This window comes from Tiliqua scincoides, chromosome 2 (genome assembly GCF_035046505.1).
Source record: "Tiliqua scincoides isolate rTilSci1 chromosome 2, rTilSci1.hap2, whole genome shotgun sequence".
NCBI lineage: Eukaryota > Metazoa > Chordata > Lepidosauria > Squamata > Scincidae > Tiliqua > Tiliqua scincoides.
Window position 1 is genome coordinate 154,147,225 of NC_089822.1, and position 21,841 is coordinate 154,169,065.

Sequence of the window (21,841 nt, forward strand, 5' to 3'; positions counted from 1 at the left end):
TTGAAAATGGCTGGATTAGACCATTATTGTGCAGAATCCATGAAAAAACAAGGTTCATGGGGACGACTGTATTGTACTGGGGAACGTGATGCATAATTAACAGCCTAATTCTGAGGGTTCCATCAGGGATTGTCCATCACGCATAGCTGGTGTCTACTTATGCTTGACAACGGAGGAGCCACTCACTGCCAGTGCTGGTATGTTAACGGTGGGGGCAAGTGGTTGGAGAAATGAGACACAGAGGGGGAGGAATGGGGAAGTGTCTGAGTGGGGAGGGAGGAGTGTGGGAGGCAGAATGGGGGTGGGTCCCAGTGGGCACTGGTTTACTGTCCTTGAATCTGCATCTGCAAAATGGCTGGTGCATATCTGAGGAGTCTCATTCAGGGAGCAGAGGCTTGCCCCACGATAAGGGAGTGAAAGTTCCCTTACCTTGGGGAGATCTCTGCAACTGCCCCCCTACCACAGATGCAGCGCACAATCCATTGGTGCAGTGGCATCAGTAGGAAGGAGTATTTGGTTAGGACTGGGCCGTAAGTCAAAGCAGATGAGAATGCACAAGAACAGTTCAGAACTGCTTTGCAAAAACCGGACACCTGCCCTTGCAGATTAATGTCCTGAACATTAATAGTTCTACATCTACATCTATAGTTCAGTATGCATGGCCAGAAATATCCATGTGAAACAAAGTGACAGGTTTTGCAGAACCCTTTACTTCCCCCACTTATATTCTAAATCTCTGAGCATGAACTGGAGGTTGTCCATGACTTTGTGTACCTTGGCTCAACGATCTCCGACACTCATTCTCTCGATACCGAGCTAAACAAGCGCATCGGTAAAGCAGCTACCACGTTTTCCAGACTCACAAAGAGAGCCTGGTCCAACAAGAAGCTGACGGAACATACCAAGATCCAGGTCTACAGAGCTTGCGTCCTGAGTACACTTCTGTGACTCTTCGCTCACAACAGGAGAGGAAACTGAGCGCTTTCCACATGCGCTGCCTCCGACGCATCCTCGGCATCACCTGGCAGGACAAAGTTCCAAACAACACAGTCCTGGAACGTGCTGGAATCCCTAGCATGTATTCACTGCTGAAACAGAGACGCCTGCGTTGGCTTGGTCATGTCGTGAGAATGGATGATGGCCGGATCCCAAAGGATCTCCTCTATGGAGAACTCGTGCAAGGAAAGCGCCCTACAGGTAGACCACAGCTGCGATACAAGGACATCTGCAAGAGGGATCTGAAGGCCTTAGGGATGGACCTCAACAAGTGGGAAACCCTGGCCTCTGAGCGGCCCGCTTGGAGGCAGGCTGTGCAGCATGGCCTTTCCCAGTTTGAAGAGACACTTTGCCAACAGTCTGAGGCTAAGAGGCAAAGAAGGAAGGCCCATAGCCAGGGAGACAGACCAGGGACAGACTGCACTTGCTCCCGGTGTGGAAGGGATTGTCACTCCCTGATTGGCCTTTTCAGCCACACTAGACGCTGTGCCAGAACCACCTTTCAGAGCGCGATACCATAGTCTTTCGAGACTGAAGGTTGCCAATACAATTCTAAATCTGAATAAAACCATTGCTGCACACATATGAAGTTCAGGTAATTAAAAAAAAAAGTAATCAGGGTGCTTGCCATTTCTTTTCAAAAGCTTTTAATAATACACATTTGTTTCTGTCATTTGTAAAGATGTACACTCAATTTTTTTTAAAAAAATCATTTTAACCCAGTATTCTCCATTAATACCACCTTTTGTTGCCCGTACCAAACACCCAGTTTTCGGTCTCCTGTACCTGATACAATATAACAATATATTGACTATTAAATACAAAGTTCTAAAATAGTTACTAGGGTTCTTACGGACATTGGTAATGTGACTATTCTAGTCATTTTTGTGAAAAAGTCTACATGGGTTATTATAGTCAGTGGGGCACAGCAGGGGAAACGGAGGCAGACTTTACAACTGTAACCCCCTCCTTTCTTGTCCAAAATAAAACTTTCGGTTGAGTGCAATCTACAGAAGCCAAAAACATTGTTGATCATTTTCGTCTTTCTTCCAAGTTATCTACAGTTTAAATAACCTTTAAACTACCTAAAAGTTATAGAAATACTATGTGCAATGTTTGCAAGTATGGAATTTACATTGTCCGTTTTTCCCCCCAGGCATGGTAGCAAGTCTTTACCCTCATACGTACATACACTGGTGAAAGCAGAACATCTTCCTACCAGTATACAGTAAACCCACAATATTAAAGTGCTGGTGTGCTTTAAAACAAACTGGATAGTACTTGTCATTTGGGTTGACCAGGAGAAATATACTTTAGATCAGTCCATTTTTAAAAAAACAATTTAGAATTGCAGCATCATAGAACAAATAGAGATCCAGTTCTAAACACACTCAGGTCACCAACACTGTACTGGAGACAACAGGGATTACAGGATTCACAGAAGCATGTTTTTCGTATAATGATTGCAACTATCATTCAATAGCCTGATAATCTAATGCAGGTGTGTCAAACATAAGGCCCGGGGCCGGATGCGGCCCACGGAAGCTTTTTATACTGCCCTCAGGCTTTCAGCTACTGATTAGTGCTGAGGTGTTACTACTGAAAGGGCAGCCCACATGAAAATTGGGCTCTCCCATATCTTGAAATATGATCAAGATTTGTATATTTTCTCTTTTGTTATTTGCAGCTAATGAGTTCCTAAGTGAGAAAAAAGTATTTTTGGTTATGACCTGTTTAATGACATCACTTCTTGCCTAATGACATCACTTCCAGCCCTCAGCAGGCATCATGAATGCTATGTGGCCCTCCGTATGAAATGAGTTTGACACCCCTGATCTAATGCATCCATTACTTGTCAGTAAGGACTGTCAATTGACAGCCCAATCCTATCCACACTTTCCTGGGAGTAAGCCCGATTGACTCTTATGGGACTTACTTCTGAGTAGACATGCATAGGACTGGGCTGCGAGTCAAGATATTTAGCTGATTAATGATTTTTAAAAAATGATTAATCAACTGTCAATGGGTTATATTTTCATAAATTAGCATGTTACCAAAACCATTTATAGGAAAAAAATATTTATCTTTCTAATAATAAAAATAAAAAATGAAAAGTCTATTTGCAAGCTACTTATAAACTTTTTTATCTATTTGGTCATTCAGCTGATATTCCATAGCCAAGCTCCGCAACACTGTTGGTGATTGCAGTGTCTAGAGAAACTTGAAGCAGTGCATCTCTGTGGTCTACATGGTAGCAGGCCCAAGTCACAGAGATTTGGCTTATTGCAGTCTCACTGTTGACATGTGTGCACCGAATGTGTGGGTGTAATCAGAAAACCCACTGTGTTCATCTGGATATATTGTAGAGAAAAAGTGCTTGGGACTGCAGTCTTCATTTATTAATTGTACTGGTGAACTGATAACTTGCTGTGCTACTTGTCAGCTGTCATAAATAGAAGTGTTTCACTATATACAAACTGTACCAATCAATGGGAACAGGATCTTGTACTTAACTAAGGTCATTTATTCCACCTCCTCCAGAAGTCAGCAGCAAAAGTTCCATGCCACAGTCCACGATCAAAACTTTTTTCACAAGAGCTATTGGAAGGGACAGCTGTTGTGTAAAAGCATGGTGTGCCTATGACCTGCATCTCTTGTGAACCGGTCATGTGACTGGCCTTTTTGACATGTGTTTAGAACTGGAAGCTCAATTTAAGTTCTCAGTTTTCTCTCACAAGTTAATCTTAAGGTTGGAAAACACATTAATTAAGAAAGCAAAACAACATAAATTCGGACCAGATTTGGCCTTCACGTCTTCTAAACTAAAATCCCTATATCAGACCTCTTCCTTTTCCAAGATGCTTGGCAGGCTTAACAATTACTCTAGAGATTTCTACAAAAATATAAAAAACTATCAACATAACCATTTTACATAATTAGTCTATATCTCTTTTTGAACCTTTTTGTTTTTTTAAAAAAGTCAAGTTCTATTAAAAAGAAAAAAAGCCCATTCCAAAGGTATTGAAAACTCCTTGAAGATTATTGCACACACTGTGGTACTGATTGGATTTTTAAAAGGGCAGCTAGAAAATATTTGTATCACAAAGTAATGTACATGCATTTTTTTTCCTGAACACATTAGTTTACAGTAAATTTTGTATTGATCTCTCATCATTGAACATGATTTTATGAAGCAAACGCTTTGTGTTATTGATATTTAACACAAAGCTTGCAAGTGGGCAAATCCCCAAGCACTGAAAACAGAACATCTTGTTACAGTTTTTTGCGATTTCAGTATAGATTACATCTTGCACTGTAGTTCTCTCTGAAAATATTGCATTACCCAGAAGTTATACTGTGTATCTAGACTTCATAGATTGCACTGCGGCCAAACCAATACTGTACATTTTAACTATTGATCAGATTGGGTACCGAGTCATCATCACAAAGCTCTAGGTGGATGCTTTGGGGCTAAGCATGGTGACAAGATTGGGATCACACTTGCTCATTTGCTGGAATTTTGATATCTGTGCATTGGATTCACTGCTTCATTGTATGCTATACGTGTAGAGCCCACCACATAGGAGGGCTCTACCACCACATCAGTTTGTTCTGATAAAGACTGGGATCTTCAAAGTTGGGCTGTATGTGTGCCTACCCCTATGCAAACATGATGGCCCAATGTACAGATATCAATTGTGGCATTCCTGATCCTTTCACCATGGATTGTTCAAATGTCTGTATTGGACTTTGATACACAGAAGAAACTGAAAACCATTTGGAGCCCAAAACAACAGCAAAGGATTAGAATATTTCAGTCTTACTGTGCCGTCTTTTATTATCCCCTTCCATATCCATCAGAGAAAATTACAGTGAAAGATTTAATTGAAAGAATTGGACTAATTGGGCTTACTTTAACATTATTGGTAGGTCTACCAGCGACTGTTTTTAGCAGATTAATTTGTTGGAGTCAATATTTCATATTCTTTTTCAAACTCAATGGTTTGGAATCAAAAAATCATTTGGATAATTCAGAGTACTGCACAAGCATAAGTGACGCTGAGACTGGGTTATGTTATCATGGAGAGCTATATAGGAGGTACTACCAAATTGCAGAATTATACAGCCAGTATGCTCCCACCCACCCTGATTTATACAATCACCTAGTAGTGAGATTGGAAAATAATTTTATGAAAAGGTCCAATACGCCTGGGATGTTTGATAATTATGCAGATAATTATGTGTTTTGTTTAGATCAAATGAGACAATATGAGTGTATGGGCCAGAATTTCTTTTAGCTTTGAATCTTATATATCAAGCCTGCAGTCCTAAATACATTTACATGGAGGCAGGTTCAGCTGGTCAATGGAACTAGTCTAGTAAAAGTGTGGGCATATTCTTAGAAGCACTCTTTGAAAACCTGAAGAGCAAGAAAGAGCAAAACTAGTACAGCTGTGTGTGTGAACACAGGCTTAGGCACTGCACAAACATTCATGAATTGTGCCAGTGCAGACCTTAGGATATTTGGATGTACATGGTACAATGTGGGGAACACTGGTCCTGTGCTGATATAGGTAATTGAAGGAATGTGACAGTAGGATATGAGAAAAGCTAACTCTGTGTTGCACCCTTTGATGGCTTTAGCTCCTTAGGTCAGTGCAAGGAGCTGCTGATGGTGACAAGAACCTAGCAGAATTTTGAGGTGTAGTAGGAAATTCCATCCCTTTCTTCAGTCTTGCTGCACTCTTTTTAGCAGGCACTAGACAAGAGCACAAGCTGTTGCAGTGTAGTGGCAAGAGTGTAAAATGTAGGCATTTAAAATTCATTTCCCTGCTCGGTGTGTGACCTCCCTGGACAAATCTCTCTCTCTTTCACCTAACTTATCTTACAGGGTTATTGTGAGAATAAAATGCGAACCTGAGCTCTTCAATGGAAGAGCAGGATGCAAGTATAATAACGAAGGATTCAGCCTGTGGCCCTGGGAGTTTTCTGGAAGGAGCATTGTGCAAAGCAAACTCTGCTGATTTCTTGGCAGCATATATAGAGGACAGGGACTTCCACTGCTTAGCACTGATAGTTAAAATCTCTAGGTATAATGGCCATAAAATTCAAAAACATCTAATGTTGTTTGATGAATTAAAAAACATTTCATCCTATAATCGCTGTAGACATATCAGGCTGCTTAGGTTCTAGGAAAAGAGGTGCTGGAGTTCAAGTTAAGCCTGCCTTTTGATACCTTTTGATCTGAAAACCTTTCTCCTAATTCCTGGTGTGTAGGGACTCTCAATATTTTTGGGAGCATTTTAATTTATCCTTCCTCCACCTGTTCCAAAGTTAAGCTCTGGCACAAATTAAGCACTGGCACAAATTAAGCTTTTTTCTCTGCAATGAAGACAGGGTGTGTAGAAGTGTGGTTTGGTGGATCATACCCTTGGGTGAAAGCTGTTTCCCACGAAGGTAACAGTGGTGAATACTGGTTTCAAGTGACAGTAGAAGCTGTTTCACTGTATCAGTCCTCTCTGCAGCCCCTTTACTGCAGTTTGATAAACACAGATCACATGCTATCATCACTGTGAGGTATAGGGAATGGAACACCTTTATTCCTAGGCTGGCAAATTAAAAGGGCAAATTATTCTTCAAACAAAATTTATGACCACTTTTTGGGCACCAGAATAAAAGGTGCCTTGAGGCAGGCAAGCCTAGAACATTGCAGAAACTGGGACTTTGCAAATCATCACCAAATGAGGCCAAACATCACTTCCATCCAGCATAACCAGCACCAATTCTGGTACGGGCGAGTGTTATGCCATATGCACTGGAAAATCATTTGGTGTTAACAATCACCATCCAGGTGATAACTGCCACTAGTGGACTCATCTGGGTGTTCATTCCAGATTTATGCCATGCCTACATTAGCCTCATCACTATATTGCAAAGAAATCAGTCAAGAGTTGCTGCTGTTAGCCAGTAGGTATGGCTAAATGGCTAATAAAAGCCATTTGCAGATATAAGGTGACCTTACTGTTATCTCAGGATAGATAACTTTTCTCTGACCTTCTCTACTTAATGGGATTAACTGGCAAACCTCAAGTGGGCGATGTCGTGTGGCAATGGTGCTTGCAGTCCCTGAGCCTGGAACCAAAGCCTTGGCTACTAGGAGAATATTGTACACAATTGTTGTAGGGCTGGTGACATTTTTCTAATTTGTGCCTTTAAAAAGCAGCCTGATGCACAGAGATTCAGCAAGTGAAGCTTTTGTTAGTATGGAGATAAGTGGTGCAAAAAGTGTCAATTTTCAGTGACATGGATCATTCATTTTCATCTTTATGGCTATGTCCCTAAGCCTCTTTCGTGGAAGTACATTCCACTGAAATAAATACAACTGAATGAATGTCTGTGAGGTTGCAGCATAAAAGTACAATAATTTTAGTCACCTATTTAGCCACTGTATGGCCACCACTAGAGGGAGTGACTGTCAGGGAAGACATTGTGTTAACATTTAGCCATGGGTGTACTGACCAAGGATAAATGCAGATGATATTCAGGGGCTTAATTTGCTGTTTATTGCAGTTATTGATGAACTCAGCTGAAGTAATTGTGTGAAATCAGCTGAAGTAATTGTGGGCAGGAGGTCTGGTCTAGAGGGTAGAGCCTCCGTCTGCCTGAAGACAGCATCCACAAGGTTGCCAGTTCGAGGCCACCGGCACCGTGCGACCTTGAAGCAGCTGACAAGCTGAAGCCGAGCTATTCCATCTGCTCTGAGCGTGAGAGGATGGAGGCCAGAATGTGAAGCCAGATCGGAATGAAACACCTGAATGTAGTGGTTCTTGAAAGAAAGAACCTTCTTTCAATTGTAAAAATCCCTATTTAATAAGGGATTTAAATAAAGCCTACCTATGTAAACCGCCTTGAATAAAGTCTTGAATAAAGACCAAGAAAGGCGGTATATAAATACCTGTTATTATTATTATTATTGAAATGTGTGATTGCACAGAAAGGAATGACAAAACTACCACCACAAAACTGGGACAGCTGATGCCAGCAAAGAATGGGTGGAATGGTATTTAATCTCCTGGAGCACAGGGGAGATAGGATGTGCCAACTTGGGTTGGTTTTGCAGGCAGCTGCTGTCATTGCTGGCTTCTGCTCTTCTACTAGGAAAGGGAGAAAATGAGCAAAGCACATGAGATTGTTCTCCAGAGGTACTGGCTAATGACAAAGTCCGGCAGCATCACAAGCTATTTCCGCCTCCCAGGACACACTCGGCATATATAGGAAGGGCAACAGAAGTGACTCTTATCATAGGCATTCATGCTCAACAAGATTTTAGGAACAGCTACAGCAATCAATAGAAAAGAATGGAGCATAAGACAGTGTTGTGTATTGCCAAGAAACAATTGAACTCTCTCTATAACAAATGCCTTTGCAAAGCTCTGTGTTTACCCAATATGTTCTTTAGCTTGTGCACTTGTTGTTGCTCCATTTCATCATAACATTTATTTTGGAGATTATTTTTTTTCAAATGCCATTACATTTGTAAAAATATCCAAATGGCTATTTTCTACCGAAAAATAGTTGAAAGGGGAGGGCACTGGTGAGTGAATCCCATTATAATTGCAAATATTCTTCTCATTTTCTGGTTGACCATGGGACACATTTTCTCAGTAATGCACTAATGGCTACATCTTGTGCTTTGTAAAAAAAACAAAAACGGGGAAGATTAAATATGTATTTTTAAGGTTAAAATATTCATTTTAAAAAACACGATGTGATCTCAGGAATATTCTGAGATACATAAAACAGAATAAACCAGGTCTTTAAGCCACAAAATGTACTACATCTTGCAATACTAGGTTCAATTAATTTAATAAAATAGAATATACATATAGACTCTGAACAATGTATTGCTTTTACCCAAGCAGAACTTATGCTTAAGTAAGCATGATATAGCTTAACCTCTCTTAAACCAGCTAGCTCTTTTAAACTTTCTTTGGATTTTTTTTTTAATCAGTGCCATTTTAGAATAGAGAGGTTTAATTTATTACATGAGGGAGAAAAGAAATATTTGGCACCAACAACAAAAATAAACTCAAGGGTCGGCATCTGTTTGATCGTAGGAAAAACTAGGAAGTCTCAACAAGTCTTTCTTTGGGGTTGGAGTTACTGACAGAGTGTCTGGAAGTGCCAAGTCCCCTGCATCCACAGAATCCTTGGAATCCCAAGACGGTGCCCGTCTTCGTAAGCAAATGTCTGCACTGGAAGGTGATGTGGCACGTGATCCCTTCAGTAACAAACTCTGTTCATCAGGTGGGTCTATTGATATACAGGGGGGGCTCAGTTTCTTTTTCGGCCGTGTTCCTTGCAAGCCTTCCATTTCACTTAAGACCTGACTTATGAAGCCAGAAGAGCTAGATGTGGAATGATGCTGAGGACTGTTTTCCATGGAACAAATTTCTATGGAATGTCTCCTTTGATCATCTAACCAAGATGACGGCTTTTTAAGAAGACCCTGCGTATCTACACTGTAGCATTTCTTCAGGTCCTTCAAGGTAACAGTGCCACTGTTGCCTACATTTCTCTTAGGGGTCTCAGGTTGAACCACTGAAGAGGCACTCATGGCTGAACAAGTTCCTGAAGTAAAAGAGCTGTTTATTTCTGATACCTCTTGGTCCATCGGGTCTCCAGGAAGTTCTTGAAGGGAGTCTGTACAGGCACACGAATCCGGCACATGCTTGGAAATGTTATACTGATTGCGGGAATGTTGTTGCGTGTGAACACTCGATCGCCCCCAGCTGGTTGGCTCCCTTGCTTCTGAGGGCACCAGAGTGACAGAAAGATCCTCAGTGGATGGAGCTGACAAATTTGGATCAGACACTTCACTCACCTCAGCATGGATGTTCTCTCTGCTTTCTGAGCTATGAGTATCTGAGGAGTCATTCCTTATTGCCATCTGGATGGACATGCCAAGGAATTGGAGGGAAATAGAGGCAACAGACACATAAAACAAAGGTTAATCTAAGCAAAGTTTAAATAATAAGATGCACCCAAAATGAGTCTTGGGTTCGACTGCAACAAAACTTCAGTCGTAGCAACACCAGAAGTAGAAACAGGGACCAGTTAGCTACACACCTTGCATTTTCAGCACTTCATCTTTTGTTTATGACAACACTGCTATCACACTGTCTACTGTGCATATGAAGTTCATGTTTAGCTCTCCAACCTACAACTTGTACATGCACGTACAGCATTCCTATTGTCCACTGGTATAAACTGGGTCTTTTACACATTAGTGTAAGTAGGTTCTATATGAAAATGTATAATGTAAACTAGGAAGGATCACATGGCAAAATTTGGAACAACTTTAGCTGTCCATAGCTACAGTATGGGCATTAGCCAAATATGACTTATCCATTCCAAGTAAAGGGTATTCTCTCTCTCTCTCTCTCTCTCTCTCTCTCTCTCTCTGTGTGTGTGTGTGTGTGTGTGTGTGTGTTTGTGTGTGTGTTTGTTCATAAAGAGGAGTTTAACTTAACTCGGCATTTTTAATAAGCAGGTAATAAAAATAAATTTATAAAAAGATTAGTTTTAATGGCACTTTGAGATGAATTGACAGCACAGGCATCTTATTGACTTGTTAGTTAAACTCATCCGTAGGCCAAATCTTCCTTTCCTCTTTCATATAAACTACCATACTTGCATTTGAAACAGCACTGGCTCCAAATCAGTCTACATGAACCACTTGAATCAGACCCAACTTGTCTGTTCCAGAAAAAGCATTTGGAAGAGTGCTGCCTAGTGACTTTAAATAGAAGTGGATCACCAATGTTATCTGTAACAGTACTTTAGGCATTCAGGAGCTTATGTGGCACTGAATTTCAATAGGCACACTGTTCAATGCTCTGTATGCCAGCATAAGTCTCACCTACTCTAGCAGGACCTATTGCTGGTTAAAGTCACAAAGCCCTACAGTGGGCTGCTCTATGGGCTAATTTTGTGACATGCCTGAAGAGGAAGCTTTAAAAAGTAAACATTGTTGTTAAAACTGCCTGGAGAATAGGAAAGGTGGTATATAAATCTTTTAAACAAATAAAACATTTAGATATTTGAATTTTGTTTTAAAATGATGTGATAAAGGTCAAGTTTGCCTCCACACAATCAGCATGAGAGCATGTTTTCTTTCTAGAAGAGAATGAGAAATGGAGAGCTGCCTTTTGGGGAGGTGGGAAGTGAGCAAGTGGCTATGGGGATGTTTGAAGCTGAGCAGGGGGCGTCATGAATGGGTCTGGTGGCAGCTTCCAGCACTCTGTTGCTGGCCCTCCTGGGGTGTTTGTTGCTCAGCTTCTAGTGTGCAATCATTTCTTTCTAAGGATGTATCACTCAGTTCAATAATTCTGCTCTTAAAAACACAGAATTATAGGACCGGCATGACATTCCTTGTGGAGCCTCAAGACTAGCAACAGCTCTCATGAAAGAAATGACTGTAGATTTTGACCTCCTCTCAACATAGAGCAAAATCTATGGAAACTGTGATGGTGAAAGCCGTTGTGTGTACAGTTCTGCGCGTGTTAATATGAAAATACATAATTGGATAACACGAAAGATTTATTTTCAGGTGTTCAGATATCTTTGTTGCTAGTAAGAATTTTCTTTTTTTATTGAATTTTTAAAAATGGGTCGATTTCACTCCCTGAAAAACAATACGCATGTTAACAGCAGTAGCCTGGCTTGTTTTTCCACCTTTCTTTTCCAGTTCTGGTTCATGAACCAAAGAGACGGAACAGAATTCTTCTAGAGAAAAGCGCTCTTACAATGTACTGGTAGGGAGCATGTTCCTCAACAGAGAATGGGGCTTTATTGCTCCTTAAATGCATTCGATGGACTAATCTTCATCAGGAAATTAGTCACTAGTTGCCAGGCCTTCCAGGGTGTATGACTTATGCTATAGCACCAAGAAAAGGGAGGGGAGGTTGAGTGTCAGGAGAATCAGTGACTGAGGAAAGTACATGGGCCAGGGATGTGGTGAACAAGGGTTAACTACACACATAGCAAGGAAAGGACAAAAGTGGAGAAGGAAGAGAGGAAGAAATAAAATAAAAATTGCATGCAATGCATGGAATAATAAAGCACATTAGCAGCTGCATAAACAGATCTCCTGCTAAGACAACTTTGAGACTAACTACATAAAACACACTTTTAAAAAAGATTAGCCAAAAGACTGAAAGTCATCAATGCCAGTGGCTATTCATTTAGATCAGCAGGTGCCAAACCCTGGCCAGCAGGCTGGATCCAGTGCCTGCAAAAAACCTTTTCCTTTGTGTGTGGTGCTTCCCATTCCACGCTACTGCCTCTTCTCTTGCCAGTTGATCTTCTCAGAACGTTGCACTGGGCAGCCGGTTCCATCACCTCAGCAGGCTTTGTACCCTGATTTTGAGGTGAAAGCAGCTGCCTGGAGTGACTTTTTAAGAAGACTAGCTGGCAAGGTAGGAGGCAGTAGCATGGACCAGTAAGCACTGTGCACAATGAGGAAGGTTTTTTTTTTAAATGCAGCAGTCCTGAGGTTTGGAGACTACTGATTTAGGGCCCAGTCCTATCCAATTTTCCAGTGCCAATGGGGCATACACTATGTCCTTTGGGGGGGGAGGCAGTCACAGATGCCTCCTCAAGGTATGGGAACATTTGTTCCCTTACCTTGGGTGTGCATTGCAGTTGCACTGGTGCTGGAAAATTGGATAGGATTGGGCCCTTAGATGGTCAGGAGACTCCTCCAGAGATGCCACTGCAAATTTCAGTGGGAAACTGACCAAGTCCTTTAGCAGTGTTCAGGAGCTGATGCTGCTTGATATATTCCCAATTACACTGCAAAACACAATTTATTTGAAGAGGAACTGTGTAGAATGAGTTTGCTGACCAGAAACAGGAATGCTCCTGAAGAATAATCACTCATAGTCTGAAACAGTATGGTGGTCAGGAAACTGATCCTACCCTGCCCTCCCGAGATGGTGCCCTTGGACATACCTTCTTGCAATGGAAGTGATGGAAAAGGATCACCAGAATTGCAAGGTATTAAGGAAAGGGGCTATCCAAGTACCATGATGGGTGGAACATTGTTCTCATCACTTTTATCCTCCTTTCTCTCCCCCACCCACTTGACTGGCAATGGCAGCCACTGTTGGAAAAAGAGCAAGAAAGGCAGCCAATCTATAGCCGGATATGAACTATGTAGTAATATTACTTACAAGCTGGCATTCTCTGCTTTATAACAGAACAATGAAACCTGATGCTACCCTTTTCTACCTTCAGCACATTTGAGATGGAAAGAGCTAACAGGCTGAATAAATAGACACAAAAAATGTGTACACATGATCTCCAAGTTATGGATGTCTGACTTACAGACTGCATCCAGGCTTTTGCACAGCACATTACATCCTTTGATGATGCTTCTGCACAGATGTGATAATGCTTGGCCACCATGAACCAGCTTTTCTGACCTGGTTTTCAAGTGACAAACAGACCTTGGGAAAACCTCTCCATAAGTAGGGAACTTCTGTCCCAATTCTATCCCCTTCCACATGCACCAATTCAGCTGCACCATGGAGGTGCGCCATGGGCAATCAAGAGGCCTCCTAGAAGTAAGGGAATGGAGAGCAGGGAAATAGGGTGATGGACTCTAGCCTGTGCTTCTTGGAGGAAGGCAGAATATAAATGCAGTTGGTGGTGGTAATGGTAACTCTTTGACCAGCACAGTAAATACTTCTAGGACAAGATACTAGCCTGTTTACAGTTTCTTCTTATTAAGAATGTTTAGTACAGTGATTTAGGAATAAAAATATTGTCATTTTAGAACACTTCTACAGTGAGCCTTTTCCAGGCCTTCAGTTAATGCTATATCACATAGTTAGACGTGTAAGCAAAGATTCAGGGGATGGGGTGCCCTGGAAACTATGATCTGGGAGCCAGTTTGTTACCCCAACTTCACATCTTTCCTTGGGTGGTCACCTGTAGCAGCTGTTAACAGCCTAGTATTTCCTACATTAGTGAGTGAAGAATTAGAACGGGCTTTGTGTGGGTCCTGAGCGGCCCTCAGGTTCTAGGTATGCTAAATGAATGCACTCAAGACCCTCAACACTGACACAAGAATATGTGCTCAGGTGAAATGTTGTCTATTTGCATCATCTACACATTCAGAATTCTGCCCTTAAACAGTTCTTGAAAAGGCTAGCCTAAATCCTTTTAATTGTAGCCTGATATCTAAAAATGCTTAGCAACTAGTTTGAGTGACAACGAATGAAAAAATGACAGCTAAGATGAGCCCTTATTCTGGCAGTTCTGATTCAAAGGATTGAACACTTATCCTTGGATGTCAAGGATCACATTCGTGGGTTGGCACCGTGAAATCAATTAGATTCCTTGCAAGTATGCACTAGGCTGGGCAAGCTGGCTCAGTACTGGACTAATATGCTTTAGGAATTTATCCTGTCAGTTTAATTCTAGATTAATGTAAACTACTCACCTTGGGGCTTCATATTCACATTAAGCGGTTCAATAAATTACTTGCCTGATTTTGTCATTATTGAAAGGGAAAGTAATGGCTTGAATAAACTAGGCTATTAAGTAATTGCTTGCATAATACGTCACTAGAAAAATGAAAAATAAAAAAAAATCTCTGGCACTTTGCATCGCATGCTTTCAATCTAAGATTGAATTGTTTTAAACAAATGTGGACAAAAGTCCAAATTATCCAAAAGTGCCCTGCTTCTAAGCTCCTGGTGCTGGTAAATAAAGCATTTGGTGTAATGGCATCAAATAAAATATAGTGACCTAATGGAAATACCCAAATTTATACACATCCCATGATGTGTTTAATCGTGGTGGACCACAGAGGTGAAGCTCAGCCAGGTGATCAACTGATCTATGGGAGCTTCTCGTGACCCAGTCGTAAGGTCAAGTGATTGAAAGAAAAATCATATGGGTGGCTTTAGACATGGTTAGCGGGACCTACTGAGTAAGGGACCTGAAAGGATATATTTTGTTCTTTTGTCCAGAAAAAGGCATGTCCTGTTCCCTCAACAATACCTCTGTGCTTACTCCAGGAAGCCAGTTGTGTAGATTGCACAATGCCTGCTGGCCCCATCAGCTGTGTGAACTTGCCAAAGAACTAAAAATGCTGAAGCTGTCCAGAGGCACTGACACAGCCCTGTAATGAGAGCTGTCCTGTATCAGTCACTGTGACATGTTCACAGAATCAGCTGTCAACTTGTTGTTCTTGACAAAGAGAAATTCTGTAGCTTCCTCTGTCAACCCCTGAAGGCTAGCAGTATGGACTTCCACAACTTGCCAATACATTGACATGAACCTCGTGAGAGCAACAGCTGAGCTTACCTGCCTGCGAAGTAACCGCTCTGCAGAAGGAGAATGCACAGGTGGAGGGACTTTGGATTTGCTTTCCCAGTTAAGACTGTTCTGGGGTTTGAGATGGTGGAAAAGATCCCTTGGAATTTGTAGGAGAGCATCAATGTTTGCAGGCTGAGACCACACTGATGTAGCTGAGCCTGAGGATTGAGAAGAAGAGAAGGGGAAATTAGGAGCTTGGCTATCACACATTCAATTCCTTAATTCATTTTCACATGAAATTCTATTAAAAAGAACAAACAAAAAACACGTTATCTGTTTGCTTGTGTATACGAACCTGTGCAATTTTGGCTTCTGGCTAAGAAGAAGATCTCTTCAATCCAAAGATCCTGTTTTGGGAGCAAAAGGCGCTTAGGCTCATGTGCGGTTAGTCTGCAGGGAGTGCAGGGAGCTCAAAGTGGAGGAGATAAATTGGTGATTCTCTCCCTCTACAGCTTTCTTAATCATCTGTGAACTTACTCCAAAATGTTGGGGACCACTTCAAGGAAACTTTTGGGGTGGCACTGAGGGCCAGTGTCATAATGAACTGCTGTGCCACACTGGAACATGTCTGTCCCCCCACCCAAACTGGAATTATGGTGACATGATGATGTGACTGCAATTACTTCCAGTGCGGCCAATCAGCTACATCAAGATAGTTTCCAGGGGCGAGTCCTGCCTGCCCCCAGGGCCTTTCTCAGGAAGTGACCAGCTCCGTTCTGTCCATGCTGCACCAAGGAAAGCTCCAAGGGCAGGTTCTGGCTGCCCCTGAGTCTTCCTTGGCAAGGCCAATTGGCCACAATTACTTCAGGAATGATTGCTACACCTGAGTAATTGTGGCCAAGCAGTCATGCCGAGGAATGCTTCAGAGGTGGGCCACCCCTGGAGCCTTTCTCATTGCCATCGCTGGGAGAGAGGCCAGTCTCTCTCCCAATGACAGCAGCGAGACTCACTGTCTCCCTGTGGGGGGGGGGGATGGCAACAAAGCTGGGAGCAGCTGCGGAAGTGACCGAGAACTGCCTCCGTAGAAGCTCCCAGCTGCGTTGCTGTCCCCCCCAAGGTAAGACTAAATCTGCTTCCTGGTACCACATGGTACTATAGCTGCATAGGTAGCTACACAACTGCTGAGGGCTGCAAAAGAAGGGGATGAAATTCTCTCTCTTCCTGTACAAGTGGATTTTGTGTGCCTAAAATACAGTGATGGGCATGTCCAGGCTTGACTAGAGTTGAGTCACGAGTCTCTGCCCTCCATGACTAGACTCAAAAACGAGTCCCAGTGGGCAGAATCTACTGCTGGTGTGTGTGTGTTTGTGTGGGGAGGGGGACACTCCCCTGCTGTCCCCATCCCATCTGTAAACAAGGCAGGAAGGGGTGGAATGAACTGCATGAGAGCGACAGAAGTGGCAAGAGGGAGGAGGATCGCATGCAGCAGCTGGGAGGCTTACCAGTACAACCTAATCCTTTGCAGCTCTACTTAGTAGTCCCACTGTGGCCGGTCATTTAGTGAGGCTTCCTCATCCCAAGTAACAACAGAGCTCACAGGAGCCATGAGGAGCCACAAGGTTGGAAATGGTGATTGCTACAAACTGCTCTCCCCCAGCTTCCTCACTTCCTTTTCCCCCCTTCCAGCCAATCCTAAGGCAAGAACCTCCTTGGGCGCCTTCTTCTGCCCTACCTCATCCAAAGACAAAAATCAGACTGCCCATCCTTCATCCAGTGATCATAGGTTCCTTCAGAGATGGACAAGAGAGCCCCCCCCCCCGCCTCTCCCACTGCTTGATGCAAAAGCAAAACATTTACCCTTCCCTACTTCCTGGCTGGAACTTCCCTGCTGCTCATCTGGTCTGAATGATGGCCATATGAGGTCTTTCATGCCACAAAAAAGGAAGCAAACATACCCAGACACAGATGGACTCTGCATGTGCAGGGACCAAATGCCGAGTCAGCAGCTTCAGACCAGAGTCAGTGCCGGAGTTATCAATACAGGTGACTCGAGTCAGCAAAAAACACACGTTTTTGCGACTCGGACTCGAGTCACATGACTTGAGTTCCCCTCCCTGCTAAAATACATGGGCAAGTATTCATGCATTTTATGTACATGACTAGAGCCATATTCAGAATTTGAATCTTGGATTTTAGGGATCAGCTTCTCACAGGTCTATTTGAAAACAGATGCAGATTGGGCTCACCCCTCCCTCCAATTATGATTACTTATTGAAGGGGAAGTTCCATTTATGGCCTAATTTTTGCAGTAGGAGTAAGAGGATGCTGCCATGCATAGGTGTCTAAGGAAGCTAGGAATCATGGGAATGTGAGTTCTGGGTACAAGACATAGGATACATTCACCAGCATCCTTACTCGCAGGCCCATCCTCACCCCCATATGCACACAAAGGAAACAGTTCTAGGGTTTCCTGTACCTAAAGTGTCAGAGGTTCTGATCCAAATCAGAAGATGTACATGTTATATTCAACTATGAACTGTAAGTAAAGTATTTCTTATGAAACTTTAACCAAGCCACTGCTCCTATTTCTCTGTGTATTTTATTGGTAGCAACTAGCTTGGGTGAGCCTTTTACCATAGGTAGGTGGTTTTGTTGATTACTCTGCTATTTTCTCCCTCTCCTTTCCAAAAGTCTTCACCATACTATGAATTATTCTCCAGACTGCCTCCTTGTTTCTAGGTGGTAGATCACATCATCTGTAATGGGTTTGAACCCTGTTATCTTTTTTTTCCAACAATGCCCAACATATTTTTTTTATTTTTTATTTTAAACAAAAAAGCAATTCATTTAAATTTGGACTGCCTCCTACAGAAGGAATCTCATTTGTCCTGGAATATTTCCCGGAATCTCAACTGTGTTATGAAGGATTGTTCAAACAAATGCCTTCTGCAAAGGCCAAGTGTACTGACAACGCAAAATTCTTTCCCAGCTTGTAATACTGTGTTCTTCTTATTACCTATTGGTGATGTATGGCCTATACAAACCTTGCAGCACTTTAGAGAATTGCGTACAATAAACAGAAGGAGGCCACTTCGCTTGGCTTTATAAAGCAGCAGTTTTGCAGGTACTAAGCTCTGCCAGGGGATGAGACAGTGTTATGGAACATCTCAAAATGGAAAATAAGGAACACTTAGGGCCCTGGAAACAAATGCATACTGTTCATTTATTTTCTCCATCGCATCTCTCCCATGTATGGGATCAGGTGGAGAAACACCTTTGTGGGTGGTGCACTCCACAACAGCATTTCCATGGCAACATTTCAGGGGCTTTAAAAAAAGTGTCTGCTGTGATGGCAGAATAGATCACTTTCTGGCTGCTGCAGAAACTATTTGGGTCACATGGTGGTTTCTCCATGCTGTCCAGTACAAAGAGGCATCATATTGAGAAATAACTGCTGCTTCATGTATGTCAACTGGCCCAAAGACTAGAAGAAACCAAAATAATGAATGCTGGATGACTCAAACTTGTTCTCATAATCAGCATTCCACCTTTTAAACAGAACAGGAAGAAAAAAAATGAGCTTTTGGCTCAGTTTTTGCTACTTGGAATGTTGAAGAACAGGGTGGGTACTAGAATGACAACTGGTAAGTCAGTCTTCATTAAGTAATCTTGTGAAAATGTTCTAGAATTCAAAATGATTTGATATTCCAGTCTGAAACAGCATGCACCTTACTAATTCAAAGAGTCACTGGTTCATGGTACAGTGACAGTGCTGTCTGCTTGACTAATGTCCCAATTTTATGTGTTCATGTGGCTGTACCACCACTGGAATTAGCATTCTGGCAGCAATACGCACTTTAAGGCATCACAAACACTGATCTGAAAGTGCACGTAGCTGTGTGCTTCAGGACCGCCACCGCAGACGTCAGGGAGAACCCCATGCATGGTGGTGGTGAAAAGGTTGTGGTTAGCAAATAAGAACAGTATCAGCAATTGTAGTAGTAGAAGGATAGCATTTTAGTCCCCGCCCCAGTTCACTCTGAAAGCCAAACTACCTTCTGAACAAACAATGTAAACCTGCGTAGTTAGGAAAGAAAGTAGTTAGGAGGAGATATCTATTCTAGTGTACCTTCCCAATTCCCATACATTTTCTTTTCTTTCTCCCCGATGTGCTGCTTGAATTCTTTATGGTGTAAAACTGAGGTGGACAGATCGTGGTCCACTAGTCAGTTTTGGGGGCACACGTTTGTGCTCCCATCCCAGTAGACAATATATTCCCTTTTTACCTTCCTGGCTCTCTGGGAAGGTTAAAAGGGGATGGATCTGGGATGGGGGAAAGACAATGTGTACTTCCACGTTTCTCCATCTCAGTGGCCAAAGGGACTTTTGCCCATTGTTCCCTATGTAGACCCTTCCTGTGGTATCCAGCAGAGGAGAAGGGGGAAGCCACAGGGGGTTTGAATGTGTGCACAGAGGCCCTGATTCCTCTTTGCTCAAGAGTCTGCCTCAACCTAATGCTGCCTCTAACAGAAAGGCACTACTTATGCTCTTAAAAAGGCTGCATGGCTTAACATGCCTTAATTATCATTATGCCTTAATTAACATTAATTATCATGCCTTAATTAACATGTATGCACTCTTGATTTGTAAATGTCAAACATGTCAGGGGACTACAGCAATTTATTCTAGCAATAAAAATAAATACATTAAAATATAGACCACATTTAGACAGAAGTCAACTTGCCCTTGGTGTAAAACAGTGCTGTGTGTTCAGTTATCACCTCTCCTATACAGGTGTTATACAGGGTTATACAGAGTTATACAGGGAACTCACTTTGTATTGCTTTTTAAAAAATTGTATTGATGGGGCAACAGAGAACTCCAGTGTTTTGTGAGTGGAATGAAGCTCAGTGTCAGTACTGAAGCAATCTGGATTAAGGAACACAATGTTGAGTCTCAGAAATCTCTGCCACTGCTATGTAGGAATCTTTTGAAAAGCTTTGAAATCATGTTACCTTGGATGTTACATTTGGACCTAGATTGTTTCATTTTATGTTAGAGTGCCAAGCTACATGGCTTTTACCTAATAAATATCCTGCCCACATGTTTTACTCCTGCTGCTGAACTGTAAATGTTCCCATTACTATGCAAATGTCAATATCCATTTGGTAATCTCTTCATATTTTGTATCATTCTGAGTGGCACTCTGAAATAATGCTCCTGAGAAACTATGCAGGATGATGACACTCAAAAATATCTTTTTCTTGAATCCGAAAGATGTCTTATGATAAGCTTGTGCAGAGAATCTAGATTTACAACCCAATCCAAAGTATTCTGACACAAAAGTAAGCCCCACTCTATTCCACAGGTCTTCTAAGGAGTGATATTTCATTATCAGGAGGATGACAGGGGACACGCAACTGAAAAGTTAGAGGGGATACAGAAGTTTTTCTTCCACTACATGCTACCATTGCAAGGAATCCAATTCTCAGGTTGGGACTAGTTTTTATGGCAGACATGGGGCTGCCGCAGAAATCAGCAGCTTAGTTATCCCCTCCTTTTCTTGTGCCCAGTGCTCATCTCCACATCCCAGAAAAGAATATAGTGGAACTGGAAAGGGACTGAGGCACCTCCCTTACAAGGTAAGGCTACAATGTTTGGGCGCTCTTCAGTCTAGAAAGAAGGCGCCTAGGGGGTGGGGGAAAGCAGGAGACCTCTGCAACTACCCCACCATTGCCGTAGCCATTTTGGCTCTGCTGCAGCGGTGGGGAGAGGTGGGTGGGAGGGAAGGATGCATGCATGGGATGGATAGAATGGATAGAAGGAAGTTCTTTGTCTTCTCGCACAACACCAGAAACTGGGGGCATCTACTAAAATTGATTGGTGGGAGAGGCAGAACAGACAAAAGGAAATATTTATGTATCCGTCATGTAATTAATCTGTTGAACTCTTCGCCACAGGATTTTGTGATGGCACCAAGCCTAGATGCCTTTAAAAAGAGATTATATGGATTTGTAGAGGAAAAGTCCATCATAATTTTCAAGTCATGATGACCATGTGCAACCTTTGGGTTTTGGAGGTAGCCGAACTCTGAATGCCAGATGCAAGGGCATAGCAACAGTATACAAGTATCCTGTTATGTGCTCCCAAAGGCATCTGGTGGGCCACTGTGAGACACAGGAGACTGGATTAGATTGGCCCTTGGCCAGATCCAGTTTTTCTTATGTTGTCTCTCTCCTGTAACGTTTAGCATGACATGACATAGTCATGCTGTGAGCTTCCCTACCTCACTCCACTCTGCTCATTTCATGAGCTAGAATGTATGGGGGTGGGGAAATTAGATGTGTGCAGAAATCAAGTCACAAGTGTTATATCACAAGGTGCTACCAGGGACTGGGGCAGAATGGGTTGCTTGTTTGGCAGGAGTCTTGTATCTGCTTTGAAACTTGTAAAGTCCATCCATAAACCTTGATTGGCATTAAAAACTTGTAAAGTCTACTTCTAGCCTGTCACT

At 42.4% G+C, this 21,841-nt stretch overlaps 1 protein-coding gene across 1 annotated transcript in view; it reads right to left on the reverse strand.

The window, feature by feature from the left end:
- Positions 1 to 9,011: 9,011 nt before the first annotated feature.
- CACNA1G (calcium voltage-gated channel subunit alpha1 G) overlaps positions 9,012 to 21,841 on the reverse strand; it is a 221,334-nt gene continuing 208,504 nt past the window's right edge. Inside the window, exons 33-34 of the mRNA XM_066614932.1 lie at positions 15,376 to 15,545; positions 9,012 to 9,946 (exon numbers count right to left, since the gene is read on the reverse strand). Of these exons, the coding sequence (XP_066471029.1) occupies positions 9,086 to 9,946; positions 15,376 to 15,545 (1,031 nt within the window). The 3' untranslated portion in view covers positions 9,012 to 9,085. The remainder of the gene's footprint in view (positions 9,947 to 15,375; positions 15,546 to 21,841) is intronic.